Source organism: Mytilus edulis, chromosome 12, assembly GCF_963676685.1.
Source record: "Mytilus edulis chromosome 12, xbMytEdul2.2, whole genome shotgun sequence".
Classification (NCBI taxonomy): Eukaryota; Metazoa; Mollusca; class Bivalvia; order Mytilida; family Mytilidae; genus Mytilus; species Mytilus edulis.
In genome coordinates, this window is record NC_092355.1 from 22,167,248 (window position 1) to 22,188,933 (window position 21,686).

Below are 21,686 nucleotides of genomic sequence, written 5' to 3' on the forward strand. Positions count from 1 at the left end.
TTTTTATGAATTGTGACTTGGATGGAGAGATAGAAAACAAGGGAAGGCAATATAGGGGGATGATGGGTGGTAAGTTGGACTGTTCCCGCTGTGGAGGATAAAAATGTTCCAGACGGGACAGGAATTTTTGCCTGGTGACATTTAAACTAAAATGGTAATCTAATTTAACGTCCCGATTTGTGTTTATATCATGATTGTTCAATTGTTAGATATCTCATAAACCCTCAAGATTAGGCGATTTTGTATTTGTATATTTACATCCATGTATCTCGTCCAAGAGACTTCATGTTGGGTGAGTTTATCAAGATAGTTAAAAATCTATACCTATGTCATTCTGGACCCAAATTTTTTTACAGTGTAATTTCACCCCCCTACTTGCAATTTGAGGCATTACACATGGAGAAATAAATTTGGAAGGGGTATAAAAATTAATGGCAAGTAACCCACTGTCAACACTAGGGACTATAAAGAACAACGAAAATCAAGGGACAACAATTGTGGTCTCGGACCAGTAGTGTTACATCACATCATAGAATAAAATATCAATTGAAATGGCTTCACTCAATCGAAAGTTATATTAACACAATTTAACATACACTGAACGAATAAATTAGATCTATGATACAGTTTTAATACAAAATCAATAAAATAAGAGGGGAATGATTAAAATAACAGTATTATAAGTTGCACGGATTATCAGAAGTATGTTTTTTCAGGCATGGATAATATAATTTATATGATACACCATGTATACAGAAGTGAACCGCAAAACGAATTTTTCGCACACTGGATATTTTGATATGATTTCGATTCTTTAATTATTTCACCTCATCTGCTACGTTTAGACTCAAAGTTTATAGTGCCACGAAATTATAACATGTGTAAACAGAACAATCTAAGTGCAACAGTGACAGATTGAAGATGTATGGGAATAATATGTATGATAAAAATGTATACAACTAAATTGGGAATGTCCATGGGACACAAATGATGCTCCCGCTTGCATATCATAGAAAGTTATAAAGGGACATAACTGAAGAACAGTGAAATTGAAGTTAACCAAATTTGTACTTGATCTGAGTTTTGTGGTAATAAGTATTGTGTATAAGTCTCATATTGTATGGTGGTGGCTAACTTAAGTTAGAGAACAGAAACAAAAACAAAAAGACAGTAAATTTTCCATTTGTAAACAGGCATAACTCAAGAAAAGTTTAACAGGCAAAAAAGGTAAAAGTGACAATACAAAAAAATGATAATTATTGTGTATAAGTTTCATAACATTAATTTGGTAGATACAAACTAAAGTTAATAGCCTGAGAACGGAAACTAAGATTCAACAATTTTTATGTTTATGAAGGGGCATACCTCAAGAACGGTAAATTGACACGACCCAATTTTAAACTTGATCTGTATTACGTGGTAATAAGCATTGTGTATACGTTTCATAACATTTGGTTGAGGAAAAGTAAAGTTAGAGAACGGAAACCAATTTTGGGACGAACTTAAAACTGTTAGCCCTTAAAGTGGCATAAAAACATTCAAAAGATGATAGGCGTAAAATAGATATTAAGTATTAACACAGGGTAAAAGCCCGAGGGCTTTAGTAAATTACACCTAGTCGGATAACAGAGGTTAATTAATCGGGGTCAAATGATTGGTTAGTAAATTGCTGTATATGTTTCCCCCTCAAACTAGTGACTTCGCTCTTCACCAATTTCTAAGCCTAATAAAGGCGTTATTTTTTTCTGAAATTTATTCTAATAAACAAGATCTAGTTTACATTTGTAGTTAAATGAGCCTCAATTAATGTAGTTATATATATTTTGATCATTACGGAAAATCAGTTTCTTAAACACGGAAGTATGATGAAGTGACGTCTTTTACTGCAGATAATAAAAAATCGATATTACGTGTGTTATTTAATTAAAAACATATGCACAATATTCTTCATAAAGAGATCAAGAAATGTCAGTTCTTTAGTAATCCGAAACTTCACGTGGATTCGATCATAACCATATGATTGATTGACACGAAAGAAACTTTATCCGAGGCCACACCATAGTTATTTCCTGTTTCATCCTGTTCAGAGCTTAAACTTTAATGCTGAAAGGGGATCGAGGTTTGACAACCATCTGGTCCATGAAAAAAACCAAAACAATGGTAAACCTATTGAATCTTTGTAAAACTATGGATTTTTGATATAAATGTATGTGTTTTTTTATATTAAAGTGTGAAATGGACAAAAGGATAAAATAGGGACCGATAAGTACAGAAATGTCCGTTTTGCTGACACGGTTGCGTTATATCATGTTGCAATTTACATATTTAAGATAAATTTGACATTTTCACAATGTTTTGCTAACATTTCCATAATGACACCCCCTAAAAAATCATCCACCAATGACTTTTCCGTATTTTGTAGGGTTACTTATAAAATAACTAAATAAGACAAAGAGCAGAGTTCTTACAGACTGGCGCCTGGTGTTTCAAAGTCTCTAGTTGACAATAAAAGTTACTCATCATTCTCAAAATGAAAAAAAGAGAAAACAATACCACTGGCCTAGCACTGTCTTGAACACAGTAGTTCACAAAACAACTAAGGTGTTTAAGGTGGCCTTATCCAATAGATATGCGTACAGTATAGAGTTTTACGTAATCATTATCAATTAACTTTGAATAATAGTAATTTGTATGATGTAAGACTACATTCTCGCGAAACAATTTTATCTAGCTATCGGTACTACTTTGAAACTTGCTATAAAAACGACTATTTTCAAGGAAAACATGTCTTGTCAGGGTATCATTAATATAGAAAATAAAATGATGGGGCGTTATAAAATATATAAAAAAAGTATATAATAACAAGTCAAAAAGGGTATAACATCACCATTAAATAACTATAAAATGAACAAATATTAGATATTTCGGATAACAGATATCCTTCTTCAATAATAGCACGATGTCAAATGAATCATGTCAAAATATTCAAACTGAGAAACTTTTTCTAAATCTCCAAATTTATACAATTTAAGCAAACACCACAGACGCTGATACAATTTTAAAATTTCCAAACACGGCGCAAAGATTACTGATTTTTTTGTTTGAGGACTGCCCTCAATGCAGTTATAACATCTAAACTGTCACAACCTTTGGAAATTTAGAGTTGTGCCAGTTCACATCGAAAATAACTATTTTCATTTGGCATATCTTTGTAATCTTTGCGCCGTGACGTGTTTGGAAATTTTAAAATTGTATCAGCGTCTGTGGTGTTTGCTTAACTTGTATAAATTTGGAGATTTAGAAAAAGTTTCTCAGTTTGAATATTTTGACATGATTCATTTGACATCGTGCTATTATTGAAGAAGGATATCTGTTATCCGAAATATCTAATATTTGTTCATTTTATAGTTATTTAATGGTGATGTTGTACCCTTTTTGACTTGTTATATATTATATTTTGTAGTGTACAGAATCATATTACATGATCCATCGCCCTGTAAGATTGATCGTTGACTATTTATTCAGTCATTTTATATATATATATATAGGGCATGACGAGCTTTGCTTTTTATTCTGTTTCTGTCACTGAGGTAATGTTTATGTCACCGTTTTTAAATAACTTTACATGAAGCAGACTATGATTTGCTGCAGTAAGACTTTAAAACTCACCCCTTTTTCTCAACCATATATACAATGAGAAAAAAAGACTGTTCAGGTAATGTTGTACATGATTACTTATCATATCATATGATAATCATGATTATGGTTATGTAACCTGGAAAATGATTTGGCGTTTATATAATGTTTATTCACCACTTGTCCAACCCATTAACAGACTTTATTCCCATAATGTTCACTAAAACGTGGTATTACTCACGTTATGTTACAATTATGAAATATTTACTAATTTTAATTTATATTTTAGAACCAAAGTACGATTTTGTGTCCTTTAAATGATATCTAAAATTGTTTTTTTCGCCTTTCATTACAAAAATTGCTATGCGTATAAGCATAAATACTACATACTTGCGCGATGCCTTTTAGTTTTAATGAAAACTGCGCAGACTATGAAATGTTTTTACAGTTGGAAAATGTTCTATGATATATATCATTTTGTCAGACACTTTTCTTTTTTTGATTTGATTCTTATAATGTACCTAAAATCTGTATATTAAATAGATTTTAATATTAAAATTGTGCGTTTTACTCTTAACAGACGTATAACCAACCCGATTAACAGACCAACCGCCGATTTAGCCGCATACTCAATATAGATTAACCGACTATCTCTCGGTTAGCCGAGTGTCGGCCGTGGTGTTGGTATATTCTTTGTGGTTTATTTTTAATTGTTATGACACCTGCCTATTGTTGAAGAATCCATGTTTATTTTGGTATCTCGTGTCTTTAGGTTTCTGTCTTATTGACGTATACCTAACATCTATCACTTATATTCTAGAACAGACAAAAGTACAACAAACATGCCATTTCTGACTGAATAGGTGTGTATCTTGTATACATGGCAAATGCTTCCATCATGAAACATACATGTACAGAAATAGATATATATATATATAGATAGATATAAGTTATTTACCAATATCGCCTGCATCAGAGATCATCTAAGAGTCAATTATTTACAGAAAGTTAATATCTTTTTATAAGTAGTTATACATTAACACTTAAGGTATATTATCAAGACGATATGTTTCTTTATTATTCGCCAATACTGTTTTAAGAAATTAGAAAGTTTCTGGCATGAATTGAGCAAATTCCTAACAAATTCTTTATAAGACAGACATTTGAGTTTATTGCATTGGATGTATACAAAGCAGATAAAGGGTGGAGTTAGGCCTTCCTTTGAATAGCTACATATTGATTCAAGCAAATACTTTTGTAATGTCCTTTCCCAAACGTTATCTAGTTTGACCCCCCTTTTTTCAAATTATAGATCAGCATCTGGTATACTTTATACATTTATTGTGTACATGACCAATTCAGTATACAGTTCTTTAAAAATAGATCTGATGTGTTTGAATTAAGATACAAAATCACAATTTCCACACAAATTAACTATTTAAGCTGGTATATTAACTCACCTCGGTATAAGCATCGCTTCCTAGTAAAGGTCAAAGGTCCTCGTCTTTCTACCCTTGCTAAAATACTCTCAAGGTCAACGTCATCAAAACGACTGTCTTTTGGTTCTTCAACGTCAGCCATGTCAACAAAAATTAAACACACAAAATAATGCTCTGGAAACAATAATTATATCCCATTCATAACTCCATATATTTAAATTACTAAATTCCAATAAAAAATCCTAAGAGGTCACGAAAAGCAGCGGGTCAAACACATCTAACTCTCGAAATGATTCCGAAAAAAAAATCACTATCGTATGTCCCTCTTATGACCAATAATTAGATCTCATAAATCCCAAACCTTGAAATAATTAACGTATATATTAGCACAGTATGTATACACGCGTTGGCACTGCAACAGGTTTAATATGCCTATAACCTTTATCTACGGCTGTTCAGTAATGCACTGTACAGATCAGATTACCACGGAATTACTTTTTCTGTAGAACGGTATATAAACATATTGATAAATCATTGGCGATGTTTATCTGTAAAATAACCATCAGTGTAATTTTCTGTATTTTGTTTCATACGTGTGTATTTTATTAGATTATTTTGTTTCATACGTATGTGTTTTATAAGATTACAACTAAATGTATTAATCAAGCGAGACACTAACATCTATTACATTTAGTTTTCCGTGTTCTATTAACATATTATAGTTTATAAGGTTGTTCTTTGTATGTAATTACAATATCAAAATCCACACAAAATCACAGAATAAGAAGGACGGAACTATATTTTTTCATACACTATTTATTTTGCTTAAAAAATAAGGCAACAAACATTCATCTTAAAAAATTTGTATGTGTTTGTTTTAATTGTGTGTGCATTAATGGGGTGCATTGTGGTTTTTTTCCTTGGGAACACATTTTTTCTTAAGTTAATTTTATTTTTTTTGAATACCATTATATTTAAGGTCATACATAATAAAACTAAATTTGTTGTTTTTAAATCAACTTTATTCTGTAAAATCATTTTGTAAATAAGAAAAATAGTATCATAACATTTGTTTACTATCTGGGTTGAGTTTAATATCGTAGCAGCTACGTAGTTGCTATCAATATTTATGTAGCAGCTAGTCTATAGCTACACGTTCAATAGTCAAAATCTACGTAGCACTACGTATATAAAGCCGCTACGATATTGAACGCAACCCAGTTCTCAGTAGTGGACTCTTATGAGCTAAAACATAATAAAGCAAATATCGACGAATCGCTAAGTATCACGAAAATTATTAGTGCGTCCTGTCTATCAAATCTCTGTCGCGCAATAACTGATGTACTTTCTGTGTACTTTATGAGTTGTGGCACCGTTAAAGTCCACAGATGCTCTTAAGTACACAGCGGACTTTAGCGGTGTTGTGGACTTATGATGAATTGTAGACTTTAACGGTGCCACAATAGGTCAGTTTGTTGTTATTTGTTTATAATGATACATATATCTCAGTATGTGTTTCCTAAATTATAATACCGAGGAATAACAGATTTAATATTTTAACGAAATTGTTTGAAAGGACAATTACCCGTTAATAGTAACACAAACTTTTTACTGGAAGCAACATTTTCCAATACTTTCGGTGAATTAAAAAACTACTTTACTCGGTTTTTTTTTCAACAGGCATTTCCCCCTAGTTTCTGGTGGGCGCACGAATTTATTAATAAACTAAAACTTCAAACATTACTAGACGAAATTTTAGCGCTGACAATCTACGTTAACTCCAGAATAATCCGTTCACTTTTTAATTAATAGCTCCATAAACCTAAGCTCATTTAAAGAAAACTCACCAAGATAAAATTGTTACAAATAACATGGTGATCAAGGAAATAAACCAATGAAAAAAAAGAGCAATATTTGATGGAATCAGTTATCTGTTAATCAAAGTACAAAAAGGTCAAGAAATCCAGACTAATTAAAATTATTGCAATTCCTACCATCCATGTTGTCGATGGCGATATGAATTATCGAGACATCACTAGAATATAAATTCCCAGCTGGAACGGATTAGTAACATTTCAGTTTAAAAACGGATACTTTAGATAAGATCATCGGTTTGATTGTGCTTTTAGAGCTGCATTGTAATAAATATGACATTTCAATATCTAACCGTTTTGACATTAAAAAAAATCATTCAATTATATTGCAAACGTGTAAAAAATATGTGTATATAAAAAAGAAGATGTGGTATGATTGCCAATGAGACTATCCACAAAAGACCAAAATGACACAGACATTAACAACTATAGGTCACCGTACGGCCTTCAACAATGAGCAAAGCCCATACCGCATAGTCAGCTATAAAAGGCCCGATAAGACAATGTAAAACAATTCAAACGAGAAAACTAACTGCCTTATTTATGTAAAAAAAATGAATTAAAAACAAATATGTAACATATAAACAAACGACAACCACTGAATTAAAGGCTCCTGACTTGGGACAGGCACATACATAAATAATGTGGCGGGGTTAAACATGTTAGCGGGATGTCTATATAGGTATTTGCACATTGTGTATCAGAATCGCCACAGGAAATTGGGTACCAGGGGGCAGGGGGCCCGGGCTCCCCTTTTTTGGGAAAAATGTGGTTGCTTATGTTGGGAATCACTGAAGCGTGACTAGATCGGCCCCCCTCTTAGGTCAGTCAGTGGGCCCCCACTTATGAAAATTGCTGGATCCGCCTCTGCCAACGAAGCGGAGAGAAAAGAAAAAATAAATAAACAAGTTAAGAATTCCATAAACCATTTCTACCGTGTTGATGGGATTGTCGCTTTTGAAACGAATTACTGATATGTAGCAGGGTTTGTAATTAAGAACATCATTTGTTCGACCTGTTAGTCAAATGCGTTTTGTTAAAATATGTTTATTCACTCTTTTGGTCTAGTTTGGAAAATGTTGTTTGTGCTGTATTATGACCCCTCTACACCTCATGACGCAAGTTTATTGTTTTTTTCTTGGTATAAAATTGATATAGAGATCCATTTTGTTACACCTTGTGATCAATTTATTTGGCAGTGGCCAATGGAAGTCAGCAGGGTTAAATTAAGAACATCAGCTGTTCGCCTGTTAGTCAAATGCGTTGTGTTAAAATATGTATTTTCACTCTTTTGTTCTTTTGGAAAATGTTGTTTGTCCTGTTTTATGACCACTCTACAACGGAATTTGTTAGATGCACACGTATAAAAATTGCGGTTTTTATCCAACGCAATCCTATATTTGAATGTTGCTATAAATTCAACCTTTAAAATAGATAATTCAGCTGATCTGTAACAATACCATTTTCTGATACAGTCAGTGCAGGCGATTTGGTGTCACGATATCTCAGTAGCATGAGTTCGAATCACGGTGAGGGAAGAACAAAAAATTTACAGATTTAACATTGTTGGGCTGATTTTTAGACGAGTTGTATATATAGAATGTACACAGCCATGTATCACCATCACTGGTGTTGATCCGATGGATAAATCAGTTTTAGAGGTGTCAATGGTTCAGCCGTATAAAATTGCTTATACCAACAAGTAGATAACAGATAAGATTTTATGTTATACTCCAAAACTGTGCACCAGAAAATTTCGAGAAGATTCGCACTTCGTCGCCCCGTTTGCCTGATACTCGTAAGAAAGCAACTGGCGAAGACCTTACAGTGATCGACCTATAGTCATTAACTCTACGCCATTTGGTCTTTGTTGAGATTTGTTTAATTGACAATCATACCGCATCCTCTTATTTTTATTTGTTTACGTGATACTTTTGTTTAGCATCAATGGATATAACCTCATTTAATTTATATCTCAGTATAACGTGCTATATCGGTTTGATAAATTATCCTCAGTCGAAAAGCTACTGCTATGATAAATATTTTTACAGTTATTGAAATTCACACTATAGGTTACTCTTTGTAAACTCCACTAATTCTCGAACCACGCCTCTTTTGGGGTGACAATTTATTTTGTTAATGTACTGGTTCCCAGTTATGATCTCTATGTTTCATCTCGTAGAGACATAACTTCGGAATGTTACAAATAAACATGCATAAAATAAGATAACACATAAGTCATAAGGTAGGGGGAGTACAACATGTTAGTGTAAGATTAAACTCCTTGAAGTTTTTGACATATACACTTTGTAAAATATGCCGCACAGCTCTATATTTTGACATTTAAAAAAATAGTACTAGTGCATTTGAAGCCTCCATTCTAGCTATGTTTCTTTTCAAAAGTTTATAGTAAACGTGGTACAGTTTTAGCCGTAAAAGAAGTTCCTATGGGAAATTGTAATGTGGGTATTTACAGAAATGCAACCTATATGGTGATGTGATGTTCAAGGAGGTACCATTTCTGAACAACTGAGGGGTTGAAGCGTGGGAAGGGGGGGGGGATAAATCCAACAATGGGCTTTATTGTTTAAAATTTTGATCTATTTCTAATTTTCCTGTATTTGCTAAAGATATATAAGTGTTCCTAGTTGATATTCTTGTTATATACTAAAAACTGCTTTGGAAATTTGTAAAGTTATATACAAATTTTAAAAACCTGAAACACACTCTTTATTGGAAAAAATCATTTGATATAAAGCAGTTTTACAAGTATTAATTTAGATCGTTGGGACCCTTAATATTATCTTAACAATAAGACATGATTAAAACATTCAAACTGACTTTACCAGAGTTATCTCCCTGTAGTTTTATGCACCTGCTTAATATACGACCTAGGACATTCTTTCGAGATCAATACTAGTGTTCTTGAGTAAAACACATGATTGTAGTCATGTTGGTTAAGTTTACACAGGAAAATTATTTGTTATTGAAAATGAAACTTTATAATATTTTGTGTCGAACATTTAGATTTTAAGAATCAAATGTTTACATAATACAAAACATGTTAAGTTCGTGAAACGTATCAAAACGGTTTTTAGTAACAAAGTATAGCACTGAACACCACCTGAGTCCTCTATTTTATGGATAACATAATTTTTATTTATATAATTTCGATTCTATAATGCCAGATATTCTCAGCAATTTTCTATTTTACACTGTAAGTGTATGAAATTTAGCGAAATTATCGATACCTGTTTAATAAACTAGTTCTGATTATTTCTAAAACATATATTAACAATTTTAAAATCAAACACATTTTTGCTAGAATACTAAAATTTAATTCAATGTACTAAATATATATGGGGTGGGGAACAAACGTGAATACATATCCCTTCTTTGTCCCTCCAAATTACACTGAAAAAATAACATTGAAGTAGCCTGATTTAATGAAAACGTTTTATTGTATTTAAAACCAACATTTAACTTTCCCTTTCGAATGGTAACTTTAGTTTATTTTAGATCTCAATAAGAAATGTCAGACTTATAATTCCCTTTTTGAAATGTATTTTGACAGCAATTTGACCATCAATAGTGAACTGAAATTGTGGTATGGGTCTTCTTTTTACTAGAATTAACAAACAAATGGTAATTTGTCTTTCAAGTAATTATAATTTTCGGAATAGCAAATTCTTCCTTCACAGTGTTAATATATATAATTGTTAAAACCTTAGTGGTATTGTGATCGATGCCTAAAGCACTTCCTTCGTAGCGTGGGTCCTATTTGGCATTACAAATAGCAGATATCAACAAAAGCTTTGCTGTGACAAACAGAAGTCTGCAGTACTCAAACTTTATTGATAGAACGAACAACATAAAAACTAGTATCCAATCCCGAACCCAATAACCGTTACACTATTCCCTTTTTATTTATAAAAAGAAGGTTCTCAATAAAAATATCTCTAATTTTTGCACAATGTGTATTGTCCATCTTTGAAACGTAACGGTTGGTTTATTTTTGCATCCATATCTACTGATTTAAGGTGGGTGCTCTTCCCTTATCGTGTGATTCCCATATGAGCATGGAGCCTGTGTCCTCGACTCACTAAAATCTGAACAGTTATCTGTCTTAGTTGAAACCTTTGGATTTAATGCATCATTGAGAGACTCCGTCTTCTTGGTTACGTTTACATTTGTCTTACTACCACTTGAGACTGGACTTAGTCCCCCCGAATCAAGTGATATAATCTCCTTTTGTTCTGTTTCAACATCTTGTATTGTTGAATCGTTGATTGTATTTTCAATTATGTTGACTCCTGAATCCAAACGCTGTATAGTCTGTTTAAAGGAAACGATGGTTTGATCTTCTAATCCTGAATTATCTTTCCTTAAACTGTCAGATTCATCGTCGGTAAACGCATCCTACTTATCAGAAATTACGGCAACCAACTCCTGTGATTGCCTATCGTAATCATTCACAGTCCCACAGTATGGATCCTGTGTCCTCGGCCCAAGTGGACCATTTGAATCATTCACGCTTACCTCATCTAGGTCTGATACTTTATCTTCAAGAATTTCGAGTAGGCAAGTTTCTACTTCGGGGATATTAAGCACATCCGCTTTAATGTTTTTAAGTTTTCTTCGCTGGCGAGTTATCCAAAGAGGTACTGAATACATCATAGCTGGATTAAGTCTAGCATGGTGCAACACAGTTGTAGTCTTTTGATTATCGATTTCATATAATCTTTATCTAAACGTTTGCTCACCACATAAGGTTCTTTCCATTGAGCTTGGAGCTTTATTTTCTTTGCCGTATCCATAGCGTAGACAAGATCTCCTTTCAAACGTATGCTCATGTTTACATGCTTCATATAGTCGTTTCTGATGTTCTCTTTAAGGACTTTCTTGCAAATTCGTGGCATTTCTGTAAAGAAGAGGACAATCTATCAACATAGTATTCATAGTCACCATTTGATTTCTCTTGTATTCCAAAAATAAGTTCTTGCGGGAGGTGTACCTCACGGCCCAACGTAAGTCTGTTAGGTGTCAGTCCAGTGCTTGTGTTAGATGTACTCCGATATGCACTGTTAATAGATGTTCATCCCAATTATCTTTACTCTGACTGACAAAACATCTCATCATTTGTAACAAGGTCCTGTTAAATCTTTCAACTAGCCCATTTGAACTAGGGTGGTAAGGTGTTTTTCTTGTTTTTGTCCATCCAAGTAGTTGTCCTGGTCGTCGCATTAAGCCACAATCGAAATTTTTACCTTGATCCGTGTGGAACTCTAACGTTATTCCAAAACGAGAAAAAATTCTCTGACCACTGTTTCTGCAACGGTTTTGGCTGTTTGGTCTGCTAACGGATAGGCCTCTGTCCGCTTGCGAACTAGTCCACAAGAGCAAAGACATATTAACTTCCTCGGCGGGATTTTGGGAATGGTCCGAGAATATCTAGCTGTATGCGGTCCAGTGGTACTCCAGTCTGATAAGTTTGCATTGGTGCATAGCTAACTTTCGTGCTTTTCTTGTTAACTGCACACTGCTGACTGCAAGATATAAAAGAAGCTACGTCATTTCTCATGCCATACCAATAAAATTTATCCGAAACTTTTCAACTGTGCGGTTAATTCAAGGATGCGCTGCAAGTACTGATTTGTGACATACTTCTAAAACTTCCTTCTTTAGACTCTCCGGAACGATTAAAAGCTCCTTCTAATCATCAATTGTTTTCCATTTTCAGTAAACGATTCCATCTCTCATGCTTAGTTGTTGAAAGCAAAGCCAATAATGTCCTAAGGTGGGACATTATTTAACTATGGTGTTGCGTTCTGGAGGTCCGTGTTTCATCCATTCAATTAAGTTCAGTTAACTACTGAATCTTTAAGTTGTTCCTCTTGAAGTTGCATGCGCGAATAGCCCTCTATCCATGTACAATGACTATTTGTGTTATCATTTGGATCACTTGCTGTAATTCTTCTCGTGGCTATTGGAAGGACATCATCACTGTCTGCTTCAATTTTTCCCATTGTGTGTGCAGTGTTGGCAGCCATACCATGGCAATGTTAGCGGGTCCATTCCTGCTTTGTCACAAACATGACTTGTCTCTGGATATCGAGACAGTGCCTCAGCGTTGCAGTGGTCTTTTCTAATTCGATGCTGGAATAATATGTCAAATTGACTGAGCTGTTCAAGCCAGCGGGCAAGTTGACCCTGCGGGCTCTTGAAACGGTAGAGCCAAGTTAGGGAGCTATGGTCTGTACTCAAAAGGAATCTTTGTCCAAGTAAATAATGATTGAATTTCTCTGTAAAAGATACCACGGCAAGAAGCTCCTTACGAGTCACACAATCTTTCTCCTGAGCAGAACTAAGACGTCGGCTGGTGTAGCCTATAACTTTTTCCACATCTTCCTGTATCTGTGACAGAACAGCTCCAATTGAAGTGTTTGATTGGTCTTTGTCAAGAATAAATGTCTGCTGCGGGGGTTGATAATCTGAAATAGGCTTTGACGTTAGGAGAGTCTTTAGCGAGTCGAATACCAGCTGTTGGTCTGTCCTCCATGTAAACGTACATTCTTTGGGTAGTAAACGGTACAAGGGATCCGCAATGTCGGCATATTTTGAAATAAATCGCCAGTAGTAGTTGGTCAATCATAAAAATGTATGAAGCTCCTTAACATTGGAGGGAACTGACTAATCTTTAAAAGTATCGGTAAGTCCATAATTGGTCTCTATAACCTTTGCACTGATATAATGTCTCAGAAACAGTTTACATTTGATGGGTTTGATTTTGAGACCATGATCACTAACTCTTTCAAATACATGAGTAAGGTGACTTATGTGAGATCAAAAATCTGGCTATTATTACATAGTCAAGGAATATAAGAACCATTTCCCACTGCAGACCTCGCAGGACTAATTACTACACGTTGAAAGGTTCCTGGTGCTCCACATATAGCTCAAACAGTATTCGAGTGTATTCAAACAGTTCGAAACGAGTTGTGAATGCTGTTAGGCATCGATCCTGGGTGCAACTACTATTTGATGCTACCCACTCTGGAGGTCCAGTGTCGAAAATACACTCGCTCCTGCTAAGGTGTCTAAACATTCTTCGATATTCGGAAGACGATACGAGTCTTTGCTAGTTACTGCGTTGATTTTCATATAGTCAATTGTCTTGCAACCTCTTTTTTTCTTTTCAGATAAAAGGTTGTCTCCTGTTGAATCCATAATGGGTCCTAAATATTCTGGCAAACTGTCTGTATAATAAGGTATGTCTCTGTTGTCGGTATCAGGATCCCCATTGTCAATGTCCAAGCTTTCTGTTGAGTTGGATATATAACACTAATTGGTATTTTTTCTTTCATTTCCAGTAAAAGAATCCAGTGTGGCAACCGTTTTGTAAAGATGCCGGGTCCAAAACAGCACTTTCTTTTAAACCGTCGCCCTTCCAATCACATCTGTCTCTGCCATGGGCTACAAAGTGGTTTCCATTGCAACCGTAACTCTAGATATTTGGTATTGAGTTTCTTTTCGATACCGTCCTAGAATAAGCTCATCTTTTATCAGCAGATTACCTTGTCTGGTCATTATTATACTATCTACTTCTTTCAATAAGTCCAGTCCAATTAAGATATCGTTTCTCATCGGCGCAGTGCATACTTGCCAAATGATCTTTGTCTTTCGTAGTCTAAGCTTTGGAACCACATTCATGTCGGCCTCCATGCCATTTCTTATCCGTTTTCTGCATTCAACAACCAAGCTTTCATACCCGTAGTACCGCTCAACCCTAAATAACTTGAAAGTACCGTTGCGTTTGCTCAACACAAGCATCGACCTTATTGTCATTGACTTGAAAAGGAATGAATGAACCTTATCCCCTGCCGATCTTATAAACAGGTCTCCTTTCACGATCAGTGCCAGTCTCTTGTCTGCTGATAGGGTTTGGGGAGCGTGATCATTTAGGACAATCACGTTTATAATGGCCTTTATCACCACAAGAATAATATTCCGTTGGTTGTGTTGTCGAGGAAGTTGGTTTTGAATCTTTCAACATGGACCTTTCTAAAAATCTTTCAGTGCTTTGATTTTATTCTGTAAACTTTAATTATCTGGTTTCCGAAATGAAGTTGCCAACCGTCTAACTGTTTCCATCTCTTCTTATTGGTAATAACTGTTTTCATCTACGTCATTCTCGTCTTTCTAGGTAACGCGTCTGGACCGTTGTTTTGTATTCAAATCAACATCTTATCCGAACGTAGCATGGTAATTGTGTTGTAGTTGTACTACAATATCTAGTGCTGAAGATACAGTCTTAGGTCGACGATTTAAAGCTTTATATGCTATTTTGGGGTTCTTCTGGCCCTTCAAAAAGTGTCCCGCTGCTAGTTCCTCTTGTAGCTAGATACTACTTGTTAAGTATGCTCTAGAAACTAATCGCCTTACTACTTCAGCAAATTATTCATTCGTTAATTCGCAGTTGGCCCGGGACTGTTCCCGCGACCAAACTGCAAACTCCCGGTCTGTCTGTCATCATCTAAATTGAATGAAGGTGGTCTGGGACTGTCCCTACGACTGAACTGTAAATCTAATGTCGGCTTGCTATCTTGATCGGACACAAATGGTCTGAGACTGTTCCCTTGGTCATTCTGGAAACTGTCAACTGGTTTGTTTTCACATAATTTAGGGTCTAAGTGTTCATCATTGGCATCAGATAATCTATACTTTGCACAAATAGAAGATCCAGAGAAATCGTCGTCTGTTAAACTGGAAGTGCTTGTTCCTGTGCTCTTATGATCCTATTTTAATGTCTCCCAGTTCTGCAAAAAGGTATGGATTTTTTTTTATTTAACTCTTCTAAAGTTCTACTTTGTTGGTAGACTAGTTGTATTGTATTGGCAGAAACCACATCCTGTCAGCCAAGGTTCCCTTGTCATTATCCATTCTTTCTTACACGTTAAGCATTTTTATGCCTAACTGATCACCATTGAACTGGTAATCTTCGCTGACTCTTCTATCATTACCCGTCTCGATTACTGTATCGCATTCATGTCTGTTATTTAATTGTAATTTATAAAGATTGTAATTCCTGTGGATCGACGTGTACTGAAAATGATTCCCTATCTGACCAACACTCTTGACATACGGCAAGTTGTAACCTTCCCAATAAAATTGAGAATGGAAATGGGGAATGTGTTAAAGAGACAACAACCCGACCAAATAAAAAACAACAGCAGAGGGTCACCAACAGGTCTTCAATGTAGCGAGAAATTCCCGCACCCGGAGGCGTCCCTCAGCTGGCCCATAAACAAATATATACTAGTCCAGTGATAATGAACGCCATACTAATTTCCAAATTGTACACAAGAAACTAAAATTAAAATAATACAAGACTAACAAGGCCAGAGGCTCCTGACTTGGGACAGGCGCATAAATGCGGCGGGGTTAAACATGTTTGTGAGATCTCAACCCTCCCCCTATACCTCTAACCAATGTAGTAAAGTAAACGCATAACAAAACGCACATTAAAATTCAGTTCAAGAGAAATCCGAGTCTGATGTCAGAAGATGTAACCAAAGAAAATAAACAAAATGACAATAATACATAAATAACAACAGACTACTAGCAGTTAACTGACATGCCAGCTCCAGACTTCAATTAAACTGACTGAAAGATTATGATTTCATCATATGAACATCAGGCACAATCCTTCCCGTTAGGGGTTTAGTATCATACCATCATAACATAACATAACCCGTGTCATGCCAACAACTGTTTTTAGAATAAATGTGTTTAGTTCCGATGCAAAGACCTTATCAGTGACTCAATATTAACGCCAAAATATGCAATCTTTAATGACTTGACAACAGTATCGTAATTATATCCCTTCTTAATAAGTCTATTCAAAGGTTTTGTAAGTTTCTGAGGTGAATACTGACACCTTTGTGCTTTATAAAGAATATTACCATAAACAATTGGATGTGAACGTATTAGAAGTCTGCATGTTGAGCTATATTTACGAATGATGTCTTTATACCGATGATAAAATTTAGTAAATGTTTTGACTAGTTTGTGATATCGAAAACCCTGGTGTAATAATTTTTCAGTAACCAACCACTTTTGTGTCAATATTCTTTAAGGATATAGCCCGTCTCTTAGGTTAAAATTAATATGCTGTCTTTTGTGTGGTCTTGTTTTAAAAATACTAGTATCTGTCTGAAATTTAAGCGTATTCCTCCAAAGAGATGTGTTTAACTGTTCAATTTGTGTGTTCAAAAGCTTCCTGTTTGATGAACTCGTCTGTTTCCAAAAAAGTATCTGTATTTATGACCTCTTTCTTGATTATAAATTGACGCAGAATATGGGGGAATGCAAATAAATTTTATAGTTCCTTGTTTTTGAAAAACCAAAGTCTTTAATTCTATTGAACTGGATTAATATTTTGTCAGTAGCTTTTCCTAATTTTTTGTACCTCTTGTCGATGTACCCTTTGGACTGTGAAATTCTTCATACTTTAAGAACAAGTATCACATGAAACAGTTCAATACTATGCAAATTATTATGATATAAAATGCAAATATTTACTAAACATTTTATTTTTAAATGTTAGAAAATGTTGTATGTCCGGTAATTTGGTGACGAGGTCGAAGCAACCGGAACTATATTTTTTTCAAATGCAAAATTTCGTCAGCTAAATTTTTTGTAAAATTTAAACAATTTTTAGTATTCAAAGTATAAAAATCATACAATATTTATGTTTGGAATGTGTTTGACGTAGATCCGCTTCTAGATTTCCCAATCGTCGACTTACGTGGTTTTCCGACTTGGAAACTTTCAGATGAATTTTCAAGCTTCTCAGTCAAACAAATTCACAATCATCACTACTTTTGATACCAGTGTGATGTCTAAAGCACTTCCTTCGTCACCGCAAATAGCAGATATCAACAAAAGCTTGGCTGTGAAAAAAGACGTCTGCAGTTCTCAAACTTTATTGATAGTACGAACACCATAAAAACTAGTATAAAATCCCGAACCAATAACCGTTACACTATGATTGCCAATTAGACAATTCTCCAACAGTGAACAAGTGACGCAGAATAACTATTTACTTTTATATAGTATATATATAAACATATGTACGTTTATGGTAAATTCGAAGTGCAATAATCAATACATGTATCTTTATCAGTAAAAATCCACAAAATAGTTGAATATACATAGAAATAGAAGAATTTTAAACCGACAAGGAAGTTTACATTACTCTTTTTAACACAGATATCAGTTCATTAAAAAACAGAAACGATAATGAAAGGTTTTAAATCACTTGTGTTTTTTGCCTTGGTGTTTGACTTTTCGTGTTCTTTTTTGTTGAATGATAAAACAACGAGACCTGGGACTAACAATGGAGCCTTTTTAACCGACAGTCACTACAATACATTAATGGATATGATATACCAAGAACGACAATCCAGGTTACGTTTGGAACAGTACGTTACGAAGGTACATGGGCGAATGTTTGCTGTAGAACAGGAAAACGAAATTATGAAGGCAAAAATTAATCTATTAGAGAACAAAACATATGCTTGTTCTGACATAATCCTTCAAAACTTACAAAATGAAACCGATTTGTTGGCTGTCAATTATCAAGTTGTTTTAAAGGAACAAATTAACATATCAAAAAGGACATTTGCAGTAGAAAGAGATATAAACGCACTAAAAAATGTAAACAGTTTTTCGGAATTGAAGCAAATCAATAATTCAACCCCGGATTGTTCATCGTTAACACAGGAGCTTCACATCTTGAAAAGTGACGTAAATGACTTGAAGTTAGATAGTATCGCTCGGAAGCAGGACTTTATCGCACTTCTTAGGAAAAGTAATGCTAATGAAGAAAATGTGAATCAAAGCTTTAAGCGTATTAACGTGACACAGGAATCCCTGCAACAGAAGTTCAAAACAATGGCATCTAAAGGTAAGTCGTCCGGTCGAGTAGTAGAAGACGATGGTTTATATCCATTAAATAGGCTCACAAGAAACATAATAAAATATATGGCATTAATAAGAGAATAACAAAAAGAAACAACAATAGTCTAGTATACATATATATACAAAGAAAAGAAAAGTATAAACAAAGTAAAATTGAGAATGGAAATGAGGAATGTGTCAAAGATACAACAACCCGACCAAAGAGCAGAAAACAGCCGAAGGCCACCAATGGGTCTTCAATACAGCGAGAAAATACCACACACAAGGCGTGTTTCAGATGGCCTCTTAACAAAAATGTGTACTAGTTCAGTGATAATGGAGGCATTATTAAACTTCAAACATATAGATGAACTAAAATAAAAAGAAATCATACATGACTAACACGCATGGAACAACCTGTAACATCAAGTGCTTTGTATGTTTTGTGTGTATTTTTGTGACGTCACCGGAAGCACGTGCTGTCAGGAATGTTTCATTTTATTTGAAATAAAAACTCATTCTGGAATTCTTTTCGATTGTTGTCAGCAGTCAAATTTTGATAATTACATTAGATGTATGTTTCATTATATTACGTTATTCCAGATTATTCATAGCCAGAAATTAGTAAGGCTTTTGCTAATTAATATTCATAATATGTAAATGAGAATTGTACCACGTGATAATAGTTTGAACTGGACTGGCTTGATATCAATAAAATCTTTAAAACACGGATATTATAAGTTGCCCGTCACAGAGTCCTTGATTATAATCACTCTGGTATTTCCGTAAAGTTGTCAGGCGGTCAAAATGAAAACAATGAACGCGAATTTAGTCATTTGTTCGTGTTTTCGTGAGTTAATTATTCTTGAAATAGTGCCATTTTCACTTTACGTGGGAACCTAGAGTTTAACGACTACACATACAAGGTCTGGACTTGCTTATTCTTTGGACATTCAAGTTTTAAATTTCATCCCGGCAACCTGTTTTTCTAATGACCTTGTTAGCCAATTTTCGACACGAAGTTTGCAAATTTGACGTTTCAGCCATTTTAGCCTGTATTTTATATTGCAATGTTAAAAGCCTCTCGCTTCGATTTTTATAATAGCTCAGGAACAGTCATTATGTTTCGTTTCAATGGTGTGTATATTGTTGTGTATATTTATTTTCTGCCACGGCAACCAGTCTATCACTTAAATAAAAGTTAAAAGAGATATTTTTTCAAAATTCCCTTATCATTTCAATATAATTTCCGTGACCCGTATCCGATTTCTTTAGTATAATATGCAAATAAGCAAAGTGGCGTCGATTTCTGGATATGTCTGATTGGCTCACTGCAATCACGCGTTATTCCTTAACCAACTTCATCACACAATAAAATTTATCATTCATGAGGACACGATGTCCCACAATAAAGTGCACATGTAAATTAAATAAAAACTTGATAGAAATCGTGTTTTCATGATCCTAGCTAAAAAATGTAATTATGAGTATTGAATGCTTCTTTTTGTAACTTCATGGGATTGTAAAAGCGTTGACCGTGCGCACATTGTTTGAATGAAGCGCTCCCGTTTTTTCCCCTTTTTGCCTTTCATATTCTACAGGCAGAAAACGCAAAATACGAAGACGAAAACGAGAAATGAAACCATTTCATGTTGTTGAGTTTTCGACTTCGCAATTTAATGCAAAATGGCATTAACCTTCAGTATTTGTCGTTTGTTGCTGTTTATTATATTTGTATTTCGTATGTTGTCTCTTCCATGAATCAGGCTGTAAGTTTTTTTAATTGAATTGTTTTAAATTTGTCATTGCGACCACATCCGGGGTAAATAAGGTTATTCACAATGTCTGAGTTCACAGTGGTACTGAATCAATTACACATTCGCAATTTCGAATTTACAAAACTAGTTTCACAAACACAAATAAATTCGTTTTATTTTTTTCTTTTCAGTTGCATTGACATCTTGTACTTCAGCGACTGCATTTCCATCAATGAGCAAACCGGATGTAATCAAGTTTCCACGTGTTTTATTTCACGAAGGAATACAGAACTTATCAGCTTTTACCACAACGGGGGTTTTCACGTGCAGAGAAAGTGGACTGTATGTTGTATTCATGAATTTGATAACTTTTTCGACCTCCGCTTTTATTAAAATATTCAGAAACTCCCAGATGATGTCCGTTTTGTATACAAGTAGTGGTACTCTGGAATCTCTGCACGCTGAGACATCTGGTTCTGGAATGGGAGCTGTAGAACTGGTAGCAGGCGATACCATCGTCGTAAAAGCAGAGTCCGACAACATTATACTCAATCCGTCGACTTGTTTAACAATCGTAAAGATTTAATTATATCATTATACGTGTAGACACGAGTCGGACAATGATAGTTTTTGAAAATCAAAGAATAAAAAATAAAAATTAGGTAATTTCAAATTATGCAATGGACTAACATACAGGTTGTTAACTTCCAGTGTCATTTATTGGCGAAGGGTTATTAATATATGTATATGATCTTTAATTTGTTTTGTTCCAAACTGATTCTCTCGCCCGGATTTTAAACGTGCTAAGTGTAGGTCTAAATGTACATTCCGTATGAAATAATGGCACTATATCTGGACATGCACATATATTTTATATGTTCTACCATTTTAAAAGCTATACGTTTTGTTCATTTAAGAAGGCCGCACGCGTTGACCTTCAGTTGCCAACCTTCTACGTCATTTGGTCATTGGTGGAAACTGTAGCTAGTTATTTGACAAATTCTTATGGTTGTATTGAT

At 34.5% G+C, this 21,686-nt stretch overlaps 2 protein-coding genes across 5 annotated transcripts in view; one reads left to right on the plus strand and one right to left on the minus strand.

The window, feature by feature from the left end:
- The window catches only part of LOC139498029 (neural cell adhesion molecule 1-like), a 32,566-nt gene extending 26,840 nt beyond the window's left edge, over nucleotides 1-5,726 (minus strand). Inside the window, exon 1 of one of the 4 annotated variants that reach the window (XM_071286336.1) lies at nucleotides 5,097-5,726. In XM_071286336.1, the coding sequence (XP_071142437.1) occupies nucleotides 5,097-5,217 (121 nt within the window). In that variant the 5' untranslated portion in view covers nucleotides 5,218-5,726. The remainder of the gene's footprint in view (nucleotides 1-5,096) is intronic. The other 3 variants (XM_071286334.1, XM_071286335.1, XM_071286337.1) reach the window with 3 other exon arrangements.
- Nucleotides 5,727-18,232: 12,506 nt separating this feature from the next.
- On the plus strand, nucleotides 18,233-21,358 carry LOC139498031 (uncharacterized). The gene is made up of 2 exons (XM_071286338.1): nucleotides 18,233-18,917; nucleotides 20,859-21,358. Exons 1-2 carry the CDS (start codon nucleotides 18,251-18,253, stop codon nucleotides 21,251-21,253), a joined length of 1,062 nt encoding a protein of 353 aa, XP_071142439.1. The 5' UTR covers nucleotides 18,233-18,250; the 3' UTR covers nucleotides 21,254-21,358.
- The last annotated feature ends 328 nt before the right edge of the window (nucleotides 21,359-21,686 follow it).